Genomic DNA, 21,827 nt, shown 5'->3' on the forward strand with positions numbered 1-21,827 from the left:
GTCACTAGGATAAAACTTCTAATTCCATTCTTTAATGTACTGGACGTTACCTCCTTGAATATGGGTCCTCTCACACTGAAGATCTGAGTATTACTAAAACAAAAACAACTGTTGTAAGCCCACTGCGAGGAGGGAGACCTTAACACTTCATTCTCTAAAAGAGGCAGCAAATAATGAGTATATAGGAATACAATAAACATATCTCAAAAAAGAATGATACAACTTTTATTTTCCATGGATTTTAAAGATACTTTTGCTACATAGTTATGTATTTTTATGAGATTATATTTATTCATTTGTATGAAGTTCAACCTTATACAATTTCAAGGTGATATGTTTGGTAGTGTATCTATAATCTTTAAAAAGTTTAGAGTTTTTGGAATGTACAGTATATGAGGTAAAATCAAGATTACATTAAAAATTGTTTTCTCCTCTGCACTGATTTTGCAGGGAGGCTCAAATGGCAAGTACACTATTAAATGACATTTACTATCAAAAATAGGAGTTCATTTGAATTACTATGAAAAACATAAGCCACTGTAACCGCCACAGTGGCATATTTTACCATTTTAGACATTCAACTATATAGAAATCTCTGGGCTATTACACTCAAACTCATTTGTACTGCCAAATGTGGCACTTTTTACGAAGTTTCTAGAAAATAATCGCAATCACTGTTGTTTGGGGGGAAAGTTAGCCTATACATAAGAGATTAAGTTTAAATAAAATGTAAACATATAGTATATTATAGTGACAGGTCATTCTTATACTTGGAAAGGCCAAGTTTATCCGTTTCTTTTTTGAACAAAGGTTAATGTTTTTTCTACAGCACATATCATTTGACATAAAACAATTACAATACATGCCCATTCTAATATAAGAGAAATTCTTCAGAGATCTTCAAAGCACAAAACATATGTCCTTTTTTCAAAGACTGACAGAAGTGCTTAGTAATCACTAAAATGCTAATAACCTCAGCAACTAAAAATTAGTGATTCACTACCCTAAAATTCAAATAATAAATTAAAAAGGCTAGTTACAAGTGTTTTACAGATAACAGATGTGATAAAACAAGAATTTTAAGATAGTTTCATTACAAACTGTATTATTACTGGCAGTCATCGACATCTATGCAAGATGTACAATGTGATACTTGACAAAGTTCAGTCTGATCATCCAATAACTCACAAATGCAAGCTCACAAAACGTTAATGAATTATGCAATTGCAAAGTGCTCTAATGCAACATTAACCACATGCAATCAACAATTTGGAACAGTATCCAGACAGACATTACATTAAACATTAGTTTTTCAAGAAAGAAAGCAGCTTGAAGTTTACTGGTGCAAATTAATTTTGTCTTCGGATTTGGTGCCCCAAACAAAAAGATTAGGTTTGATTATGAATTCTGATGGTGATGGCAGTAGTTATGGGAGAAGCAGCAAAACTTATGGGAGTTCTTCAAAATTAGCCTATTCCAGATAGATGGAGTATGTGGGTGTGTGTGTGTATATATATATATATATATATTTCTACACTTCATATGTATAGTTTATATATATGCCATATATATATATATATGCATGTCCATACATACATACATATAGTTCAGAGGCTCACAAAAACCAAATTAAATAGGTTTGAAATTCAGAGTTGAGTAGGATTACTTTTAAAAAGTATCTACAAGCCCTCTGTAGTTTAACATGTTCTCAAGACCTGAAGAGGTGCTTTCTGAGTAAACATTAAAATATTTTTAGGCCAAGTAAACTGTCTGTGCTTTCTTTATCTGTGAATTCATGAATATATACTTGTAATGAAGAACTCCACATTTATCAAACAAGAAGTTTCTTTTTTCATGCATATTCTTTCATCCAGTTTTTATCTGCTAAGCCCCTCCAGTTATTCATCATAATCCCACTTACCAAATAATTAAGACAAATGAGGAGGTAGAAATATAGCACTAGATTGCTTTCACAGCATCAGACTTTGACTTTTTTTTTTTATAGCATGTTAGTGTAAATTTTAATCATTCTGAATTTTTCACTAGGTAATATATCTTTAGAACAAACAGATCAGGTTGTCACTGTTACACTCATGCTGACTGGTCAAAATATCAATTATATATTGTTGCCTCTTAGAAAAGTCTGTTTTACAAGAAGGCATTAAAAAAACAAAAGAAAAAAGAAAAAAAAAAAAAACAAAAGAAAAAAGGAAAGAAAAAAGTCCCAAACAAAAAACCCCAAAATTGCTATTTCTGTGGCTTGCATTCTAATAAGGTGCCAGCCTCTACCTAATGATATAAGCATTGAAAATGGCAAAAATGATGTATTATAGTCTCAATGCCAGTGCTAAATGCCACTGTTTTTGTAAAAGCAATACAGAAATAATTTTAGTACATGACAAAATAAAATGTAATACAGTATTAAAAATAAAGTTATATTTTCACTTGATTACAAAGTACTGAATGATAAAGGCAATCAAAATGGAAAAGAAAGCAAACAGCACGAGGATGACAGCGGCACACTGCTCATCACTCAGTGCCCGCCGGGTCCTTGTGCTTTCCACAGTGTCTCTGTTGGTGCTGGCTGGTGGGTCAGTCCTCTGAGAGATGAAGAGCACTGTTGTGCTGTAGGGACCTACTAGGTCCTGATGCCCCACGGGGTCTTGGCACTGGCGAATGGCACACACACGGAAACGATATTCACAGTTCAGCTGAAGGCTTGAATACCGGAATGAAGAATCAGGGCCTTTGTAAATCTGTTAATAAGAGAATGGAAGAAGAATTATGTATGAAGGTCAGGCGGAAAATCTATTTTACAACAGGCTAGTTTTAGAATTATTTTTGAGATGGAAGCTAGGGAGTGCTACTGCTTTTATCTTTTAAATGACATTTAAAAAATACCTACCTTTCTATTAAAGAGCTAATCTGCTGTATAAGGGCAGGAGAAACTGTAAAAGTGAGGATGTGCCATCCTATCCTCGCAGAACTTATAGACCAGTTAAGGAGAGAAGATTTGCCCCCAAAGTAGCTAGAGAACAAGGAAAACCAGCCCACAGGTATTTCCTTGATTTTCTCAAGTATAAGAAGTCAAACTTTTGTGAAACTTTCATGAGAAGGGAAACCACATCTAATCATTCTTCCTCATTATATCTTTACAAAACTGGTTTCTGTACAATTTCAAACATCTGCCGAAACAATTAATGAGTGAATAAGGGAGCTTTCTACAGGTGTCTATGGCAACTTATTTTATGAACTTTAAAGAAATCACTTAGAATCACAGAATTGTATCTTAAAACCCAATTCCTCTGCCCATCCCTTAGAAAGGAAATAACAAGAATGGAATTCCATGGATTTTCAAGAGCATGCTAGTAATGATTAAGAGGATATGTCCTGGGACTGGTCACCCCTGCGTCCGAGCACAGTCTGCCAGGCCACACTCCATGTGCTCTTAGACCAATCACCTTAGTAAAGTGAGCGTAATAGTTATGTTGTATGGTAACTATGAGAATGAAAGAAACTAGTACTTGTTAAAGGACTGCACACAGTGCCCAGCACATAACAAGTGTTCAGTGTGTGGAAGCTAGAATTTCCATTAATCAGTCCCTTCCCTCATTCTATGAATGAGAAAATCAAGACTCATACTGCCTGCCCAACTAAGTTCTTGAGCTAGTTGGTGGGCTGTAAGTCAGATCAACCCAAACCTGACCTAGCCCTCTTTTAGGCAATTTTAGCTACTTCAATTGTATCTGGGTTGTCAATCTAAGATTTTTACATACTGGTTTGTTCGTGAAGGAGCAAAATTAAGAGCTTTGTCTCATTTTTGTGTCTTCAGAATCTAGCATATAATCGGTACTTAAGGCCACTAAATTAGTGAGTTATTGACTGTGTTTATGTCAAAATGTGTGTCAGTGGATGCTGAGAATATATAAAGGAGCTTTTACTGAAGGAAGTAAGACTTAGCATGAAACAAAGAAAACCATAAACATGCATTAGTTCTGAGGATGCACATAAGTAATACGGGGAGTGGGAATGTAGTAATTAATGTTCATGTCTGGATCATGGTAAAAGCAGCAACGTCAGTAAATTAGAAGAGTGTATTAGAAAGCAGTGTCAGACTACACATACATACAACAAACTCAAAATAGTAAAGATAAAAAGATACGTTATTTGTCATGTGGCTATAATAGATGACATTTGTCTTTAAAATTTTCTTTACTTTCCATTTGTCTCCAAATGAGCATGGTAATATGGTTAGGGAAAAAACTCAACAAATGGTATGAGGGTGATAGGTGAAGAGATCTGAGAGACAGGAGGAGTATGTTCATAACACTAGTTGGATATTTAGGTCTAATTCCACAGGGGCCACTTTAGGTGTGTGATATTTACAACAGTTTTAAGGAATCTTGATCATAAAGCTGAATGAGGGACTGAGAAAGCTGGGCAGGGTAGGGGCTCCTGCTGTGTATGAAAGCACAAGGATATGATACCTCAGTATAGTTTTTATGGATCATTTTTAGAAATGATTTTTGAGTAAGTAGGCGGGCAGGCAGGCAAAAAAAAAAAAATTGCTTCAACAGTTCAAAGCTTGGAGACCAAAACCATGTTAGAACTTATGACACTGATGAAGTAAAGAGTTTGGAAAGAAGAGACTGGGAGGGAAAATAATGAAGTCAAGTTTTCAGTTTTGTGTTCCAGATGCTGGAAGGATATCTAAACAGGGAGACTTCTTGTAGGTAACTATAGATACGAGGACGGAAGAAAACAGATAAACTTGCTAAAGTTAACTTAATCACGCCATTTCCACCCCTCCATTTCATACTGACAAGATACAACTGTTTTGATCTTAGTAAACAGAAAAGAGCAAAGTAAAACTCTGAAAAATTCGTAATTTTTTGGCCTGTAGCTATTGTTCACAGATACTTGGAGTTACATATAATTAAAACAAAACAAAAAAATAAAACAGCTCTTTATATTTACTCTCAATGGAGAAATGCAGACTAAACTTAAGCTTGTGAAGTCTGCATGTTTAGCTGGCTAAGAACTTTGAAACTGTACATCAACTGCAACAGAATTTTTTGTTTGCAACAAAATTTTATAGGGAAACTTTTTAAGTTTAGATTTTCATAAATTGATATTTGTCCTTATTTTAGCTTTGTGAATAGGTCACAGCATGAAGAAAATAACAAATGTTATTTGTTAATAACAAATAAAAATGAAACCAGTATCTTACTTGTTTATATGTCTCCATATTCACATTTTAGAAACATAGATTGGCTGGATTTACCAAGAACTCAAGCAAAAATGAAAATTAGTCTCTTGTTATCTTTTAAGGGTAAGTAAACATGCTTGCTATTAAAGATAACCACTTTTTTTTTTAAAAAAGATTTATTTATTCATGATAGATATATATATAGAGAGAGGCAGAGACACAGGAGGAGGAACAAGCAGGCCCATGCCGGGAGCCGGACGTGGGACTCGATCCCGGGACCCCAGGATCGCGCCCTGGGCCAAAGGCAGACGTGAAACCGCTGAGCCACCCAGGGATCCCCAAAGATAACCACTTTTGAAGTTGTCATTACAAAGGAACAAATTCTACTCTCTGTATGTTACAAATCCACAATCTGACTTACACTGAGTAATGTGCACAGTATATATCATTTATAGTAGTTAGTATAAGAATGATTTTAACAATACATTACTTTTAGGCTAAGTGCAGACTTGTTTGTACCTTTCTTTAAGGTTTATTATGCATTTGATTACATTTTAAAGTAATTATTCATTATGACATATAATAAGGCAATATGTGCCAATATAATATGGCACATATGGCCATATATCATCCTTCTGTAACTTATGAATTTATGATTGCAAATACTTATTTTCAATAGTGATCAACACATGAAGAAAACAGTAAAAATCCCTGAAAACAATGGAATACCCACATGGCTCTTGTCCATACCATTCTTCCCCTCGAAGTTTAAGTGAACCTGGGAGCTTTTAGAGCAGTTAAGTTTGTTGTGCATAAGCACCACTTAGAACTTTAAAAAACATAAAACAATCATGGGTCCTGTTCTTAGACATTCAGGTTCATTAGGTCTGCAGGCCACTCAGAGGGGCATCATTTTGGGAATCTAAGTTCAGAAGTTTAAAAGTTGTATAGAATCCAACAAGCCACTATCCTCGTACCCATTCTCTGACACTGCCAACAATACCGACTTCTGATGGGGTATCAAATGCTCCCTTACCCAATCCTTGTACATGGAGAAGCTTGCCTCATTATTAACTCCAGAGGAGGCCTCTGCTCTGGTTGGCTTAAATCCTGAACAGTCACTGGTTAAGGGAAAGCTTTGCAGTCTAAGCACTTTCTCTTTCCTGAATGTGAATGAGGGAGAATAAATTCCACATGGCTTAGGGCAGTCACTAAAGACTGCTGAGAAAAGCCATGCCCCTGACAACTTCACTGAGTTTCTGTATCAAGCAATTCTGAGGCCTGCTTACCTTTAGGCTTCTTCTTAAGAGGATTTACACTTAATTGTGCCAGTCTGAGTTGGTTTTCATGGAACTTGCAACATAATAAGCTGTGACACAGAAGTGCCTTAGGTACAGACTCCGAGGTGAGGTTGATCTGCTTTGAAGATGGCTCTACTGTCTCCCAGTATTTTTAAACTTTACCTTGTTATACAACTTGAAATGCCATTTTGGTAAAAAAGCAGTTGCTTTAAAAAATATATACACTCTCTAGGGGATTAGAGAACCAGTAGACACTTGCACCTTTGGTATGAATTTTCCCATGCAAATAGTCTTTCTCTCTTTTTTAAAGATTTTATTTATTGATTCATGAGAGACAGAGAGAGAGAGAGGCAGAGACACAGGCAGAGGGAGAAGCAGGCTCCTTGTGGGGAGCCCGATGCGGGACTCGATCCCAGTACTTCAGGATCACGCCCTGGGCCGAAGGCAGGTGCTAAACCGCTGAGCCACCCAGGGATCCCCCAATAGTCTTTCTCTTAATGACAATAAGGTCAGCTGTTCTTTGTTTATGGGAGTTATGATGTGTGTCAGATGGGAGGCAAGTCAGAGTGTGATTTTAGAGAATGGGGGCCATTTTAGATAAAGTGCTACAGAATGGGGCACTGCACAGCAAGAAGGCAACAAAGAGTTTTCTCAAAGCTGATCAAAGAGGGGCAAAGAAAGGGAAGAGTACAAAGAAATCAATTTGTTTCTTTTTTCCCTTCTTTGTCCCTCTAAGTTTAGCCCAGGTATTGCTGCCAGGTGAATTTGCTTCCAGATCCACAATCCCCAAAACATTGTAAGTTAAAGGTTTTTAGGTAAACAGATAAGCTAGTTTAGAAACTAAACCACCAACTTATTTAAAATAATCCCTTCTTAAAAACATCAGCCCTTCCTACTGCTATGGAATAAAGACCCATAGGACCAAAAGCCATTGGACCTGGCTTCCTTAACTACACATTCCATTTTTGAGTCTTACTCAAGTCACACTTGAGAGTTCACAGCTCCTTCTTAGCTCACAGCACCATCATGCACCCTGTCCCCTCACTAAATGGCACTTCTTTTAGAAAACATTACAAAATCCAGCTGGAATAAATCATTCCTTTTTATAAAGTAGGTTTTATCTTTATTATGACTTTTTGCTTGGCTATATAAAATGCCATGATTATAATATTTCTGCTTGTTTGTTAATTTCTAAACAACTTTCTTGAAATCAGAACAATAACCTATTAATATTGTAGCCCCTCACAATTCTTTATACATAGTATTTAGCACATGTGTGTTGAGTATCAAATTTTAAGTAAAATATTACATTCCATGAATGGAACTGAACTCTTAAAAACACAACCTTCAAACTTTTGGGAGTATAACCTGTCAATAAATTGTAAAATTTTATAAATATTTAAGAGATTTGGATGAGCAAGTATATGATGATGTTTTAAGTATTTTAGGTTTTATGGCGTGCTTACAATCTAAAGTAAGTGAAAGTGATGACAGGATTATCTGCTTTTAAGTTAAATTAGAATTAGCAGCGCTATTTCATGTAGTGGTATGTTTATTAAAATTCATACACTACTCAAATCTGGGGTCCCTATTTCCTTTAAACACGTAATGCAATTACATTTTTAATAGTAATTTTGCTTCCTCCTTGGAAGGAAACCTGCTTATCTGTAAATTATTTTCAAATCTGATTATCATGTCAATTTGCAGATGGCCTAATAAAGAAAAACAGTCAATGCCAAATTTAACCTGACTTTGGGGCCCTTTGTAATGACGCTTCCATACTTAACAAAACTTGAAAGAAAAAATTATATCTATATTGAAAAATATTCGATTATTAATAACTATAAAGCATGTGATGGAAATAAAATACGAATGATTTTCTAGTGGGAAAAGAAAATATGAGCTCCTCAAAACAATCCAGCTTAAAAGCACTCAAAATCAAGAAGAAAAAACGGAGAACCAGATGAAATGCTTACAGAAATTAGCCTCTGATTTGCATAAAAACTACTTCTTTATAAAAGATACTGGTAAGCTCCCGACTTCATCTCACTGCCAATCACCCTGTACCAGGAAGCCATCTCTGAAATTTTTCAGCCTGGTAGGTAGGTGGTACTTTTTTTTTTCTTAAAGATTTTATTTATTCATTCATGAGACACACACAGAGAGAGAGAGAGAGAGGCAGAGAGACAGGCAGAGGGAGAAGAAGGCTCCAAGCAGGAAGCCCGATGTGGGACTCGATCCTGGGACCCTGGGATCATGCCCTGAGCTGAAGGCAGATGCTCAACTGCTGAGCCATCCAGGCGTCCCCTGGTAGGTGATACTTCTGCTAGGTAGGCTTCCATAATGGTTGTTATCATAGTTATAACACTGAATTATAATTATGATTATTACTGTTATTTTGAAAGCCTCCTTAATGTTCTCTGCTTCTGCCCGTGTCCCATTCTAGCCAAAATGACCTTGTGTCTGATCCTGTGACTACTCTGGTCAAAATCCTCTACCAGCTTCTCATTATACATGGAGTAAAAGTCACAATGTGGCCTGTAATACCCCTACATGATCTTCATATCACACAAAGATCACACAAAGATCCTCTTTATCATTGACTACTTGACATCACCTATTATTTTCCCCATTGCTCTTACAACCAACTCCATACTGGCCTTCTTGTTCATTAAATTTAACAAGCATGCTCCTATCTCAAAGGCCTTTGTACCTATTGCTTCCACTCTTTGGACGACTGTTCTCCCCATATTCACCTCCTTTGGGTCTCTGTTTGATTGTCACCTGACTGCCCCATATGAAATAGCACTAGCTGTCTCTCCTCCCAAAACTGCCTATTCCTTTTACCCAGTTTTATTATTCACTGTACTTCCCTATGCTTTTAGTATCTCCTTTTCTGCTGAATATAAGTGCCACAGAGGTAAGAACTTTTTGTTCAGTGTTATATATCCTGAGTGCCTGGCATCTAGTTTAATAAATTCTTGTCAAATGAATGAATCATCTGTTAAATATACAGAGATATTGTGTAGTTACTAATCTTCGGAACACAGTATGTACTAAATAAATGTTTTTTGAATTGGAAAGATAAAGAGACAAATCTTGCACTGTAAGTACATAAAAATGAGAAAAAAATGAATATCCACAGAATTACATCTTTGCACATACCTGTTTAAATTCTGAATCTTTTCCCAACATAACTTGAAGACTGTAAATAACTGGATCACCTTTCATTGGCTGTAAACATTCCCATGTAATTTCACAAGTGTGATCATTTATTTTCTCTATTTTGGGGGCTGTAGAGAACAAATACAAATAAAATCTGCTCTACTTGATTTTTAACTTGGCACATCACACAGACACTTGTTTTAATCAAAATCAACAAACCTTTAAAACTCAGTTATATATCTGAATTTTTGAAATTTGCAGAGACATAGTTAATTAATGGTTTACTCTTATCTCCAGGCCATATAATCTATAGGTGTTACAATGGCCAGATTGATTAAAACATCTATCAAGGTAAGCACTGTTTTTGTTGAGTTAAAAAGCCAACAGAGGGATTATGTCAGTTCTAAAAAAACAATGTTAATGGTGTTTCTAAGAACATAACTAGAATATGAGATTTTGTAATTTAAAAAAATCTCCTAAATTGAAAAATACTTCTTGTTGCTTGATATAAAACTGCTTCTTCACTCAATGGTGGGGTAACAAAAGATTAAACATGAGCAACAGTCATAAGGCTAAGAACACTAAACTGGATGACAGAATAGAAAAAGGACTCAGTAAAACTCCATCAACATTATTAGAAAGACACTCAAGAACAGTCCGGCTAACTGTGGATCTGCTTAACAAATGACACGATCCAGGACACTGTACTAGAAGTCTCTGTGATTTGTCCTCAGTGTAAGGAATGTTAGTTATTTTGGCTAAATACACAAAGTGCAATCCTTGCCAGGGTCATTGAAAAATAACCCATCTAAAGGGACAATTTAAATTTTAAAGATATTTGTATATACAAATCTGTGAATGTATGTGCAAATCTGATTAAAAAATTCAAGTTAACTAAGGATACATTTATTTTCTTTTTAACAAACAACCTGGCCTTCTCCCTGAAATCCAAATGAATGAAAGAACAAGTCAAAACAATTTGAGTTTGTAATTTTTTCTTTAAGTAACAATAGGAGAAACAGCAAATGATCCTATTAGAAATCCAACATGTCTATTCAGTGTAGTATTTTTATGTTAGATTATTAAAAAGATTACGAACAAAACCCAGTACTTGCAGTATCAATGTGCTAGGTAAAATAACTTTATAGCTTTTTAAAAATATTTTATTTATTTATTGATTGATTGATTTTAAATTTTTGTTTATTTATGATAGTCACAGAGAGAGAGAGAGGCAGAGACACAGGCAGAGGAGAAGCAGGCTCCATGCACCGGGAGCCCGACGTGGGATTCAATCCTGGGTCTCCAGGATCACGCCCTGGTCCAAAGGCAGGCGCCAAACCGCTGCGCCACCCAGGGATCCCTATTTTGTTTTTTTTTTTTTAAATTTTTTTTAATTTTTTATTTTGTTTATTTATTCATGAGAGACACAGAGAGAGAGAGGCAGAGACACAAGCAGAGGGAGAAGCAGGCTCCATGCAGGGAGCCCAACGTGGGACTCGATCCCGGGTCTTTAGGATCACGCCCTGGGCTAAAGGCAGCGCTAAACCGCTGAGGCACCCGGGCTGCCTAAAATAGCTTTTATTACTGAGTCAAACTCTTAGTAGGTGGGCTTGTCTATATAATTTTTTTGTAATTTAAATGTCAGACACATACTGGATGATAAATTGTAATAACAGCACATAAGGCTATGTATGAAGATGCATTTAAAATTAATTTATTATTAAAGAAAGTAACCTGAGGATGTATAACTTACCTTTCAAGGCAGCTGGGACAGATTTTGGAGTAGTAAAAATATATTCTTGGGAGAGAGGACCTTCCCCTGCTTCATTACAAGCTTGAATACAGAATTTATAGGATGTTGACTCATTAAGTCTTTGTACTTTGTATGTATGACATGGACCTCTGTATAAGGATATAAACCTAAAATGGAAATAACTCTTATTAAAAATAAACCTTGACTACCTTCCGAAAAGTGTTTAAAAACTATTAAAGTAGTACAGTTGGGACATTATTTAGAAGTAGAAGTTACTCTTAGAACTTAATGCCAGGAACACCTTGTCACTCCAAATAAATCTGTTATATCTTTCATCAGATGATGAAAATCACAGGATTGGTAAATTTTCTAATCTGACATGGTTTCCTAAAAAATTACTGCTAAATTTTGTGCCCATCACAGTAACTTTTCAGGCTTATGGTATAGCTTTGTTTCTGACTGCTATCTTTTAATGTTCATACATTTTTAAAGATACTCAGAATACTACAATTTTCATTAGACTCTTTGGCATATAACTTGTTATATAAAAAAGAGAATCCTCAATGTCCAGGCATAATTTTAGTTGTTTTGGTTATGTTTTCTAGAGATTTACCCAGCAGTATGAAAGAATATATAATTTGCCACATCTGAACTGTTTGATGAAAAGATTATCATCATGTATGTCATCCATAAGTTCAATGTTCCCCAATATTTTTGATTGGCTGCTTTAAAATTTTTGGAAATTGGGGAATCAATAATGGAATGAATGCCCACATAGTTCTAAATAGTCTGAAAACTGTAGTCAGGTTAAAAATGAAAAACCAGTTAAAGACCCGAAGTAACAAAATTTCCAAGAAGCAGTAATTAGATAAGCCTTGCCTTTTTAATCCCCACCCCTTTTTTTAAAGAACAGGGGAAAAAAAGAGTTTAAACCACTATCAAAAAAGCCGACAATGACAAAATCTTGGTCAGGAAACAGCTGAAATAGCATTCAGACACTATCCCAAAGCAAATGTAAACAGTTGTGAAAAATCAAAGGGAAAGAGTAAAACCTAAGTATTACTAAATTGATTTATTAAATTTAGATAGTAAATTTAACAATATCATAAAAGTTTTTATTTTCCACAGCCATAAGCCATACTCATACCTTACAATTCTCTAGCTTATTAATATTATATATATACATATATATATATATTTTTTTTTTTAATTTATGATAGTCACACAGAGAGAGAGAGAGGCAGAGACACAGGCAGAGGGAGAAGCAGGCTCCATGCACCGGGAGCCCGACGTGGAATTCGATCCCGGGTCTCCAGGATCGCGCCCTGGGCCAAAGGCAGGTGCCAAACCGCTGCGCCACCCAGGGATCCCAATATTATTTATATTTAATGGAATTTTTATTCTATTACATTTCAGTCAACTGCTAATAGACCTGTTTCCAGTAAACCTTCTTGCATTATCCTAAATGTAAATGCTACAAAGGGCATGAAAATAACTTACAGAATTAGTTCACCCAATGATAACAACACATATTAAAGATAAATGGCTATACCAAAAATCTGTAGCAAGGTAAAGAATCTCCTTCTAGAGGTAAGGCCTTACAAAGTGTACACAAAATTCTGCCAAGAACAAAGGCTAACATTTATAGAGGCACAGATTTCAGAAAATGATTAATACTGTTTGCTCTGTATAATGCTCTTACTAGTGATACAGTATGTTTAATTCTGTATGTTATTTTAAATGTGTAAGCATTTCTGAGAGTACTTATGTAAAAAAGTATCATGAATATTCCATTATTGAATATTTGGCTAAGATGCAAACACAACACAAAAAGCAAAGTGGGAAGACCTTTGGAAAAGCTGCTACTAGCACTCTGAATCCATGAGATTATACAGATTGTTTCTTATAAGCTGAGTGAATAGTAGAAAAGTAAAATTTAAATTCTTAAAAATATTAGAATAACTCCTGTAAAGGGTATATGGTATTGTTTACATGGGCTATAATGCCAATAAACAGCCTCAGATTTCCATTTGAATAATTTATACTACAAATCTTTTGATTTATGATTAAAAATGATTTGGTGGGATGCTATATGGCATGGATGTCAAGAAAATGTAAAGGACGCCAGCAAAGATGAGAACCTAGCAGGAGACTAGCTAATAATCAGAGACTAACCAAGTCTGACAGTGAGGAACTAAACTGTATTTACTTAGCATGCAGGTTCTGTGACGGGTGTGGAGGAAAGAAAGTCAGACATAGGGGTCTTAAGCCAATCAATTATTTACTGTCAAAACCACCTCTGCTGGAAATACGGGCTTAAGAACTTTTTTGGTAGCAAAGATTGTTTCTTTTACTAGCATGAAGAGAGTAAATGGGTTAGAGAAGAGAGTCAAAGAATAGCCCGCTTAATTTTTCTCTTGGCATCCTACTCACAAGTTATAAACAGGAAATCATCACTATATCTTCTGGTCTTTTGAAAATAGCACATTTAAAATTACTTATTAGAATTCTAACCTAGTTTTGAAGTCTTATTAACTTCTACTGTTTAGATTTATATACTTAAGACCTTAGAAACTATAAAGTAGCAATTAAAAACACCTACCTTCCATTCTTTTTTTTTTTTTTTAAAGATTTTTATTTATGAGAGAGAGAGAGAGAGAGAGAGAGGCACAGACACAGGCAGAGGGAGAAGCAGGCTCCATGCAGGGAGCCTGATGTGGGACTCGATCCTGGGTCTCCAGGATCACGCCCTGGGCCGAAGGCAGGCGCTGAACCACTGAGCCACCCAGGGATCCCACCTACCTTCCATTCTTATCCTCCATCTGAAGGTGGTACTGAATAGAATCTGTTGACAGTGTTTTTGGGGTTCCTTCTCCCCATTTCAGCTTAAGGTTCTGGTGGCTGAAGGCAACACATTCCAGACGAGGTGGATCAGGAGGGAGGGGCTTAGTTTTTAATTTTATCATGTGGCTGAAAGGACCAGCTCCAAGGCTATTCAAGGCTTGAATTCGTATTCTAAGTGCCACATTAAGAAAAAACAAAATCAGTTATGATCACTCTATTTAAAGTTTCTCTCTGGCCTAGGCAAAAATTAACATAGTGTGTAGAGTGTACCTGTATGTTGTATCTGGTTGCAAATTGTCTATAATATAGCTTGTAACCTTTCCCACTGTCAAGGGCTGTTTATCTCCAAAGTCTATGCTGTAGGCAAGGATTTCTGAACCATGGTCACAAGGCTTTTCCCAGCTTATTGCAAGGCATGTAGAAGGTGAATAATAGGGATTTTCTATATCATCATCACTTATTTCTTGAAGACAAGTCACAATAGCAGGAACTGATGGTGGAGTCACACAGGCTACTACTTCACTGAAAGGGCCTGCACCCACAATACTCAGAGCCTACAAATTAACAGAACCTATAAGTTAACAAAAACATGACCATCAAAATGCTCACAGAACACAAAGCTCTGGCTAGAGTAACAAGGCCCTGACCACCTTTACCTGGACTCTGCAATAATAGGTAGTTGCTGGTGAAAGTCCTTTTAATTCATAACTGAGACCAGGCCCACAGTAACACATCTGCATACTTCCTTCGACACCTCCCCACTCCAATCGATATTCAGTGACATCAGTTCCATTACTCAAAGGGACCTTTAAAATTTAAGAAAAAGAAAACGTCTTAAGGTCTTGATATTGATTAAATGGTTTTTAGGCAAAAACGTTCTTTACCTGAGGCGTATCAAAAACCGACTGATCTTGCTTTTGAATTTCTTTAAAATGTTTAAGTAGAATTAAAACTGTTCATTATTACATTTTTATTCATTAAGGTCACCTGAATGTAAGACTGGTCAAAAAATATCCTTGTTTCCAATTAGAAATAAAAATATGACTGAATCACTTCAGAAAGAAAATTTTAAGGTGAATTTTGAAGTCAAAATAATTTAATTAAGTAATATAAATGTTAAACCATGTAAGGACATTTTCTGTTAAATTTCAAAGGAAGCTGAAAATGCAATTATCATTACTGATTATTACTATACACAATAAACAGTGGAGATAATAAATATAAGAGAAATAGTATTATACTAATTCCTATGAATGTTTGTTCTGAACATTAAGCTCAGTCAGTGGCTAAGTATCTCAGTAATGAGACCAAGCCTTTGAAAAAAATACAAAGCACATCATGAATAAGAAACTCTGTACTTGTAATGCAAATATGCCTTACTTAAATGCATCGTAAAGATAAAAAATTCACTTTTTACCACATGAATTTAACTAGGACTTATTGTCTGCATAATTTAGGAGGTGAAATGAACAGTAACTCTATTCTTTTAGATGAACTACTCTTATCATTTAAAGTAGGTAAATGGGAATTACAATACCTCCCAATTTACTTGCGCACAAGTTGCAGATCTGCATGTAACTTGAGGAGGCTTGCATTGATCTGGTGGTCCAGGGGCTGTAGTAATATCACATTTTTCTGAAAATGGTCCAAACTAGAAAAACAAATATAGCCAGTGTTTTCATTTTTTACCCACTGACTGCACAGCTCTTCATAAATATTCACATAAATAAATAATTAAATGCATTATTCCTCTCCTTCAAGACAAACTGGCCATAATAAAACTCCAAAAGCATTCACAGAAAGTAAAAAGATGCAATATCATGGAAGTGACGATGTGCGGGTATTTTTAAGTTTTATCTACTGTACTTTCTTCTCCTTTTTCCTTCATGAACTGGTTTCTGTAAGAAGGGCAGGGTATCAGGGAATTGGGTATGTGGAGTAAGTCAGAAGAGATTATATGAGGATATAACAAACGCATGGGGGGAATCATGGGTATAAATTAGATCTTAAAATTTAGAATAGATTTAAAAAGAGTCTAAAATGTATAGTCTCTGGAAATGCAGAAAGCAACTATTTAAGATGATTTTGACAAATTTTCAGTATTCTGAAAATACAGATTAAAAACACTAGCAATAGAGGTGCTATCCCAGCCTTGTGGGGCTGACAAGATGACTTCAGACAGGAAACGATGATTTATGTTAGAATGGCCAACAAAGTACTGACATAAGAAACTTTAAGTCTGTAGATACAGATACTGAACTCAATTGGAGAACAGGACTAAGATATAATACAGGTCACTGAAGTATGAAATAATGGGAGAGGAGAGACTTATCAGTTTAATTTTGTGAAACTGTAATTACAGAATAATTAGAGAATGTTACTCAATTGAGGCAAGAAACTACTGCTTTGTCCTTAGAGAACCCACTTTAATGCAGAGATGAGAGATGTCCTGGTTGAGTGGAAAGGGCCTTGGCTCTGGAGTCTGACAATCCTGAGTCTGTGGTTTATCATTTGGCCTTTCTGAACTCTAGCCTCTTCAGCTATAAAATGGAGATATCACCTATTTTGTCCATTTTATGGAGTTGTACAGATACATAGATAATGCTTTCTAAAAAGTCAGATAAAACCAGAAATGCAAAAAAAAAAAAAAAAAAAAAAAAAAAACCCAGAAATGCTTCAAGTTTTCTTTTTCCTTAGGTAAAAAATGAATTACAATTAGTAGCCAACTGAAAGTAAATGCTGCATATTACCAGCCTCAAAAACTTAATTACTCCAAGTATTTCAATTACTCCAAGTATGGTCTTGTTTCTACTCTACTTTTCTTTTTTTTTTTTTTTCTTTTTTTTATTTTTTTTTTATTTTTTATTTATGATAGTCACACAGAGAGAGAGAGAGAGGCAGAGACACAGGCAGAGGGAGAAGCAGGCTCCATGCACTGGGAGCCTGACGTGGGATTCGATCCTAGGTCTCCAGGATCGCGCCCTGGGCCCAAGGCAGGCGCCAAACCGCTGTGCCACCCAGGGATCCCTACTCTACTTTTCTTATTAAAACAAATCCTACCAGCACCACCTGAAAGGCAAACTTTGGCATAGCTAAAGTCCAAAGTGTCACAAATTTTAAGTGGGATTTGAAAATATCGAGATTCTAAAACTAAGTTACCGTATGTATATACAGACCTCTCTCTTATTTATCTCTATAAGCTTATTAAAAACTGCAAAATTTGGGGGCACCTAGGACGCTCAGTCAGAGTGGCTGACTCTTCATTTTGGCTCAAGTTATGATCTCAGGGTCCTGGGACAGAGCTCCATGCTCAGTGGAGAGTCTGCTTGTCCTCCTCCCTCTGCCCACTCCCCCCACCCCACACCAGAGCCCCTTCCTCTGCTCTCTCAAATAAATAAATAAATCTTAAAAAATCCAGAAAACAACTGTAAACTCTGGGGTCACACGTTGAAAGCAAAATGGCTAATGGGTGCAATTATATATGTCATGAAATACCACTGTGATTATAATTCAATCAGTAGAGTTTTCCTACCCCCATTTTGTTAGCTGCATGCAGTCTGAAGCTGTAAGTCTTTCCAGGAAGAAGGTTGCTCACTGTACATTCTACTTCAGAACCTTGGTAAACTTCTCTTGGTTCATCTTTTTCTACAGGAGACATTTCCACACCATAGCAGAAAATGGGTGACCCACCATCAACCAGAGGGGGTCCTAAAGGTGGAAAGATTTATGCAGTTTAACAAAAGGAATACATTTAGGACTAACTTAATTAAAATTTATTACCAAAATGGAAATTACCCCATCGTAACTGTATTTCTTTTGCTTTGGGTCTACCCTGTAATCTGGGAGGGAGGCATGGGCCTGGAGGCACAGCTGGAGTCTGCACAAGTAAAGATTCAGATACCTGCCAAAACAAAAGCAGTAGCAAAACAAAAATGCCCCAACCAAACAATCAGATTGCTTTTGTTAAAGGAAAATAACATGAACACAAAGACTGCACTGATAATTTGAAATTCTACCTGACTTTCAACTGAAAAGAAATAAAAGTTCTAAATAAAAAACTCAAATCATTAAAACTCTAATTTTATATAGACAAATAAAGACACATACTATGTGACTACTATATACAAAGAAAGTTACCAGAAAAAAAAACCCAAGAAACTTTTCCTTTTTATTCTTCCATAATTAAACCCCACCATCACATCATAACCTAATGGGTATTATTTTTGTTCCTGTCTAAATGGATCCACAGATCTCTTCTAAGGAACATTCTACAAACACTATTTGCAATGTTTATAACTTTGGTTACTTTACTATATATTGTATTTTTAACCCAAATACTAGTATTTATAGGTAATCTTTCCTTTTTTCCTAAAAATAATTAAAAAATCAAGTAAGCTTTTCCAAGTGTTAGGTATCTTCAGGTATTTGGTATTACTTTAGTTTCTACACTATATAAAAGTTATATATTAATTTTTATTTTAAAATTTCCCTTAAAATACTGACACACTCAGTGCCATATTCCTTATCAGCATTGTATTAATAAGATTTATACTTAGTATTTTTTCCAAACATAAATAAAATATTTAGTCATCATCATATTCAGAAAGGTATCCTATATGAGAATGCTATAATGCTGAATTAGAAAATTGGGACTTTTTTGGGGGGCAGGGGACTTGCTTTTTTTAATACAGAAAGATTTTATTAGATAAAATGAAGTAATTGGATCCTAAGCCTGTGGGGGCAGGACATGCACTCAGTTTCATAGTACTCACGTTTTCAAATACTTATAAGTTCATTTTTTAAAAAGGTACCTTCAAAAAAAAAAAAAAAGAAGGTACCTTTATTGCACTAAATTCCATTTGAAAAATGGTAACAGTTTTTTTTTTTTTTTAAATTTTTATTTATTTATGATAGTCACAGAGAGAGAGAGAGAGAGAGAGGCAGAGACACAGGCAGAGGGAGAAGCAGGCTCCATGCACCGGGAGCCTGACGTGGGATTCGATCCCGGGTCTCCAGGATCGCGCCCTGGGCCAAAGGCAGGCGCCAAACCGCTGCGCCACCCAGGGATCCCCTGGTAACAGTTTTTAATACTCCATGAACTCATTCTTGGTTAAATTCATTAAAAAAAGAAATCACTCCTATTAAAAAAATGCCTCTCCAGAACATTGCAAATATCTCACATATAATCAGTGGTGTACTTTAAGTCCATTTTGGTTAGTGGATCTCTATTCATAAAAATAACTACCAATTTCCGCAATAAGTAAATATTAGAATCTGTGTTTAAACAGTAAATGACATTTTATGATTTGTCCTGATTCACATAATTTATGGAATGATCAGTCTACAATTATTTTACTTTTATTTCTGTTAGGTATAATTATTGAACATCATCCTAAAATTTATCTTTATAAATCTTTCTGCAACATTTTTGTATATCTGTTGTTCCAAAGCTAAACATCAACCAGACAATACATATTCACTGAGAAATGATTAATAAGCCAAGTTCTATTTTGGAATATTCTGGTCAGTATAAAATGAATCACCTGGGTTACAGAAATTACTTTGGATACATTTCAAATTTTGAGTGACATCTGGTGATCTCGTCTTATTTGACTCAAACTTGGAAAAAAAAAACTACATGTAAGTATTACCGCACTCTGTCCTCCATCACTGATGCAGTAAACTCGTAAACGATAGAAACAGCCTGGATTCAGTCGATCACAAAGATGTTCTCTAGTAGCTCCACTGTATATCATATCCCATTTGTTTCCTGTAAGGTGAAGAATTATGTTCAGTCAGCTACAAGGTAATGTTTAACGTTTTGGTATCACGGACACGGCAGGTATCCTAGCTTCACTCGTAAGTGTTTATGTAATTTGTCAGAAACAATTTAAGCTTGCTTCGAGTTTCCTGGAGATGATCTAATTTTCTTTATGTTACAGCTTCCTAGACAAATCTGTATGGCTTTGTTGAAATGAAATATCTCTGTAACTCTGTTCAGACTTTGGCTTACATTGATAATCTGCTTTTAATTAAACATTTTAAATGTGTTTACTGGTCTAGTAATAACATTATAACACACAAAGAGTAGAAAGAACCAATACCATAGGAAGTTTAGTCTTAATTAAAAGACATTATTTTTCAGGAAACAGTTCATTGCATAGAAATAGATGGTTAAATGTATGATTCAAAAATAAAGTTCACAAGGTACAGAAAATATTTCTAAAACTACTATAATGTAAGTTAAACTTTGCAAGATAATTTTTCTCTGATATGTCTGGTTATAAATCTAACTAAATAAACCTTCAGAAGACTTGAGATATACTGGAACGGAGTGATGCAAACAAGTGAGAAAGGAAATAAAATGCAAATGTAAATGTAATAATACAGGTGTATAGGAGTCTTACGTTTGATTCACTGTATTTCTAGAGATTACTACTTAAAATACTAACTGCTATAAACAAAGGAGAATGGAGAGTGAAAGAAAAGAGATCATATAAACTGTAGTCATGAAGAGCAGAGGCATACATCTATTAATTTTTGGTAGCGGTTCTTACCATTGGAACCTTCTGCCATCTCCACTACATACTTATTAATGGCTGCGCCTCCATTGTCTTTTGGTGGGTCTATCCAAAGAGGTAAAAGTGGTATTAGGTAAAGTAAATACAAGTAAACAATGACAAAAATCCTAATAAGCAGAATGCAAAATCTAAGACTGTTTAAAAAATAAAAAGAATCACCTGCAATGCTTTTTTAAAAAAATTAACACCAGCATTTCATTACTATACTGATTTTGCATTAGGTAGTGCATAAGCAGGTGTTCAATAAATGTGTTTTATTAATTTTTTTCAAGCTTTATTTAAGCAACTTCCACACCTGATGTAAGGCTTGAACTCACAACCGACCCCAAGATCAAGAGTTGGATGCTCTTCTGACTGAGCCAGCCAGGCACCCCAACAAATGTGTAAGTGAGTAAGTGATTTTCATTTCTCACGAGGACCAAGATGACCTAGGTGATCTACAGCTACAATTTCAGTAATCATTCATTTCACTCAGTGCTACCTCTGCTCATAGTCCTACAATAGATGCTGAGTTCTTCTGGTATCAGATATGAACTCTGTATTCGTGTGAGTGCAAAGTTTTGCACAAAAAAGATCCTCAAACAATGAATGATTCTCACATTCTGTATTGAACTTGCTTAATCTAACAAATTTACTCAACTATCCTAAAAAATATCTTAATATTCAAATCATTTTAATCAAATACAAAAGTAATGATGTACAAATATGCATATCTTACCCCAAGTTATTTTAAAACTGTGTGAATGTATCTTTCCTTTAACTGAAGGCTTCACAGGTACTCCTGGCTTATCAGGGCATGTAGTAAATTCTACTACTTCACTTGGATTACTTTTACCTTCTGAGTTGTAAGCAATAACCTGTGACATAGAACAATTAATATCTGTTACCTAATGATAATAGCTTAAAAAAAGTGATGAGAGATAAATAAGCACAATCAAATGATAAAGTTTCAGACTGTGATGGTTTTGTTTATG

General features: G+C 35.3%; 1 protein-coding gene across 5 annotated transcripts in view; it reads right to left on the minus strand.

The window, feature by feature from the left end:
• Positions 1–201: 201 nt before the first annotated feature.
• Positions 202–21,827, minus strand: part of FNDC3A (fibronectin type III domain containing 3A) — a 176,047-nt gene continuing 154,421 nt past the window's right edge. For 3 of the 5 annotated variants that reach the window (XM_038569474.1, XM_038569475.1, XM_038569477.1), the window contains 12 exons: positions 21,572–21,710; positions 20,830–20,898; positions 19,924–20,042; positions 18,068–18,173; positions 17,805–17,980; positions 15,810–15,923; positions 14,929–15,078; positions 14,543–14,826; positions 14,231–14,443; positions 11,429–11,595; positions 9,676–9,803; positions 2,442–2,756 (listed from right to left, as the gene is read on the minus strand). In XM_038569474.1, the coding sequence (XP_038425402.1) occupies positions 2,442–2,756; positions 9,676–9,803; positions 11,429–11,595; positions 14,231–14,443; positions 14,543–14,826; positions 14,929–15,078; positions 15,810–15,923; positions 17,805–17,980; positions 18,068–18,173; positions 19,924–20,042; positions 20,830–20,898; positions 21,572–21,710 (1,980 nt within the window). Of the gene's footprint in view, positions 2,757–9,675; positions 9,804–11,428; positions 11,596–14,230; positions 14,444–14,542; positions 14,827–14,928; positions 15,079–15,809; positions 15,924–17,804; positions 17,981–18,067; positions 18,174–19,923; positions 20,043–20,829; positions 20,899–21,571; positions 21,711–21,827 lie in introns of all 5 variants that reach the window. The other 2 variants (XM_038569476.1, XM_038569478.1) reach the window with 1 other exon arrangement.

Source organism: Canis lupus, chromosome 22, assembly GCF_011100685.1.
Source record: "Canis lupus familiaris isolate Mischka breed German Shepherd chromosome 22, alternate assembly UU_Cfam_GSD_1.0, whole genome shotgun sequence".
NCBI lineage: Eukaryota > Metazoa > Chordata > Mammalia > Carnivora > Canidae > Canis > Canis lupus.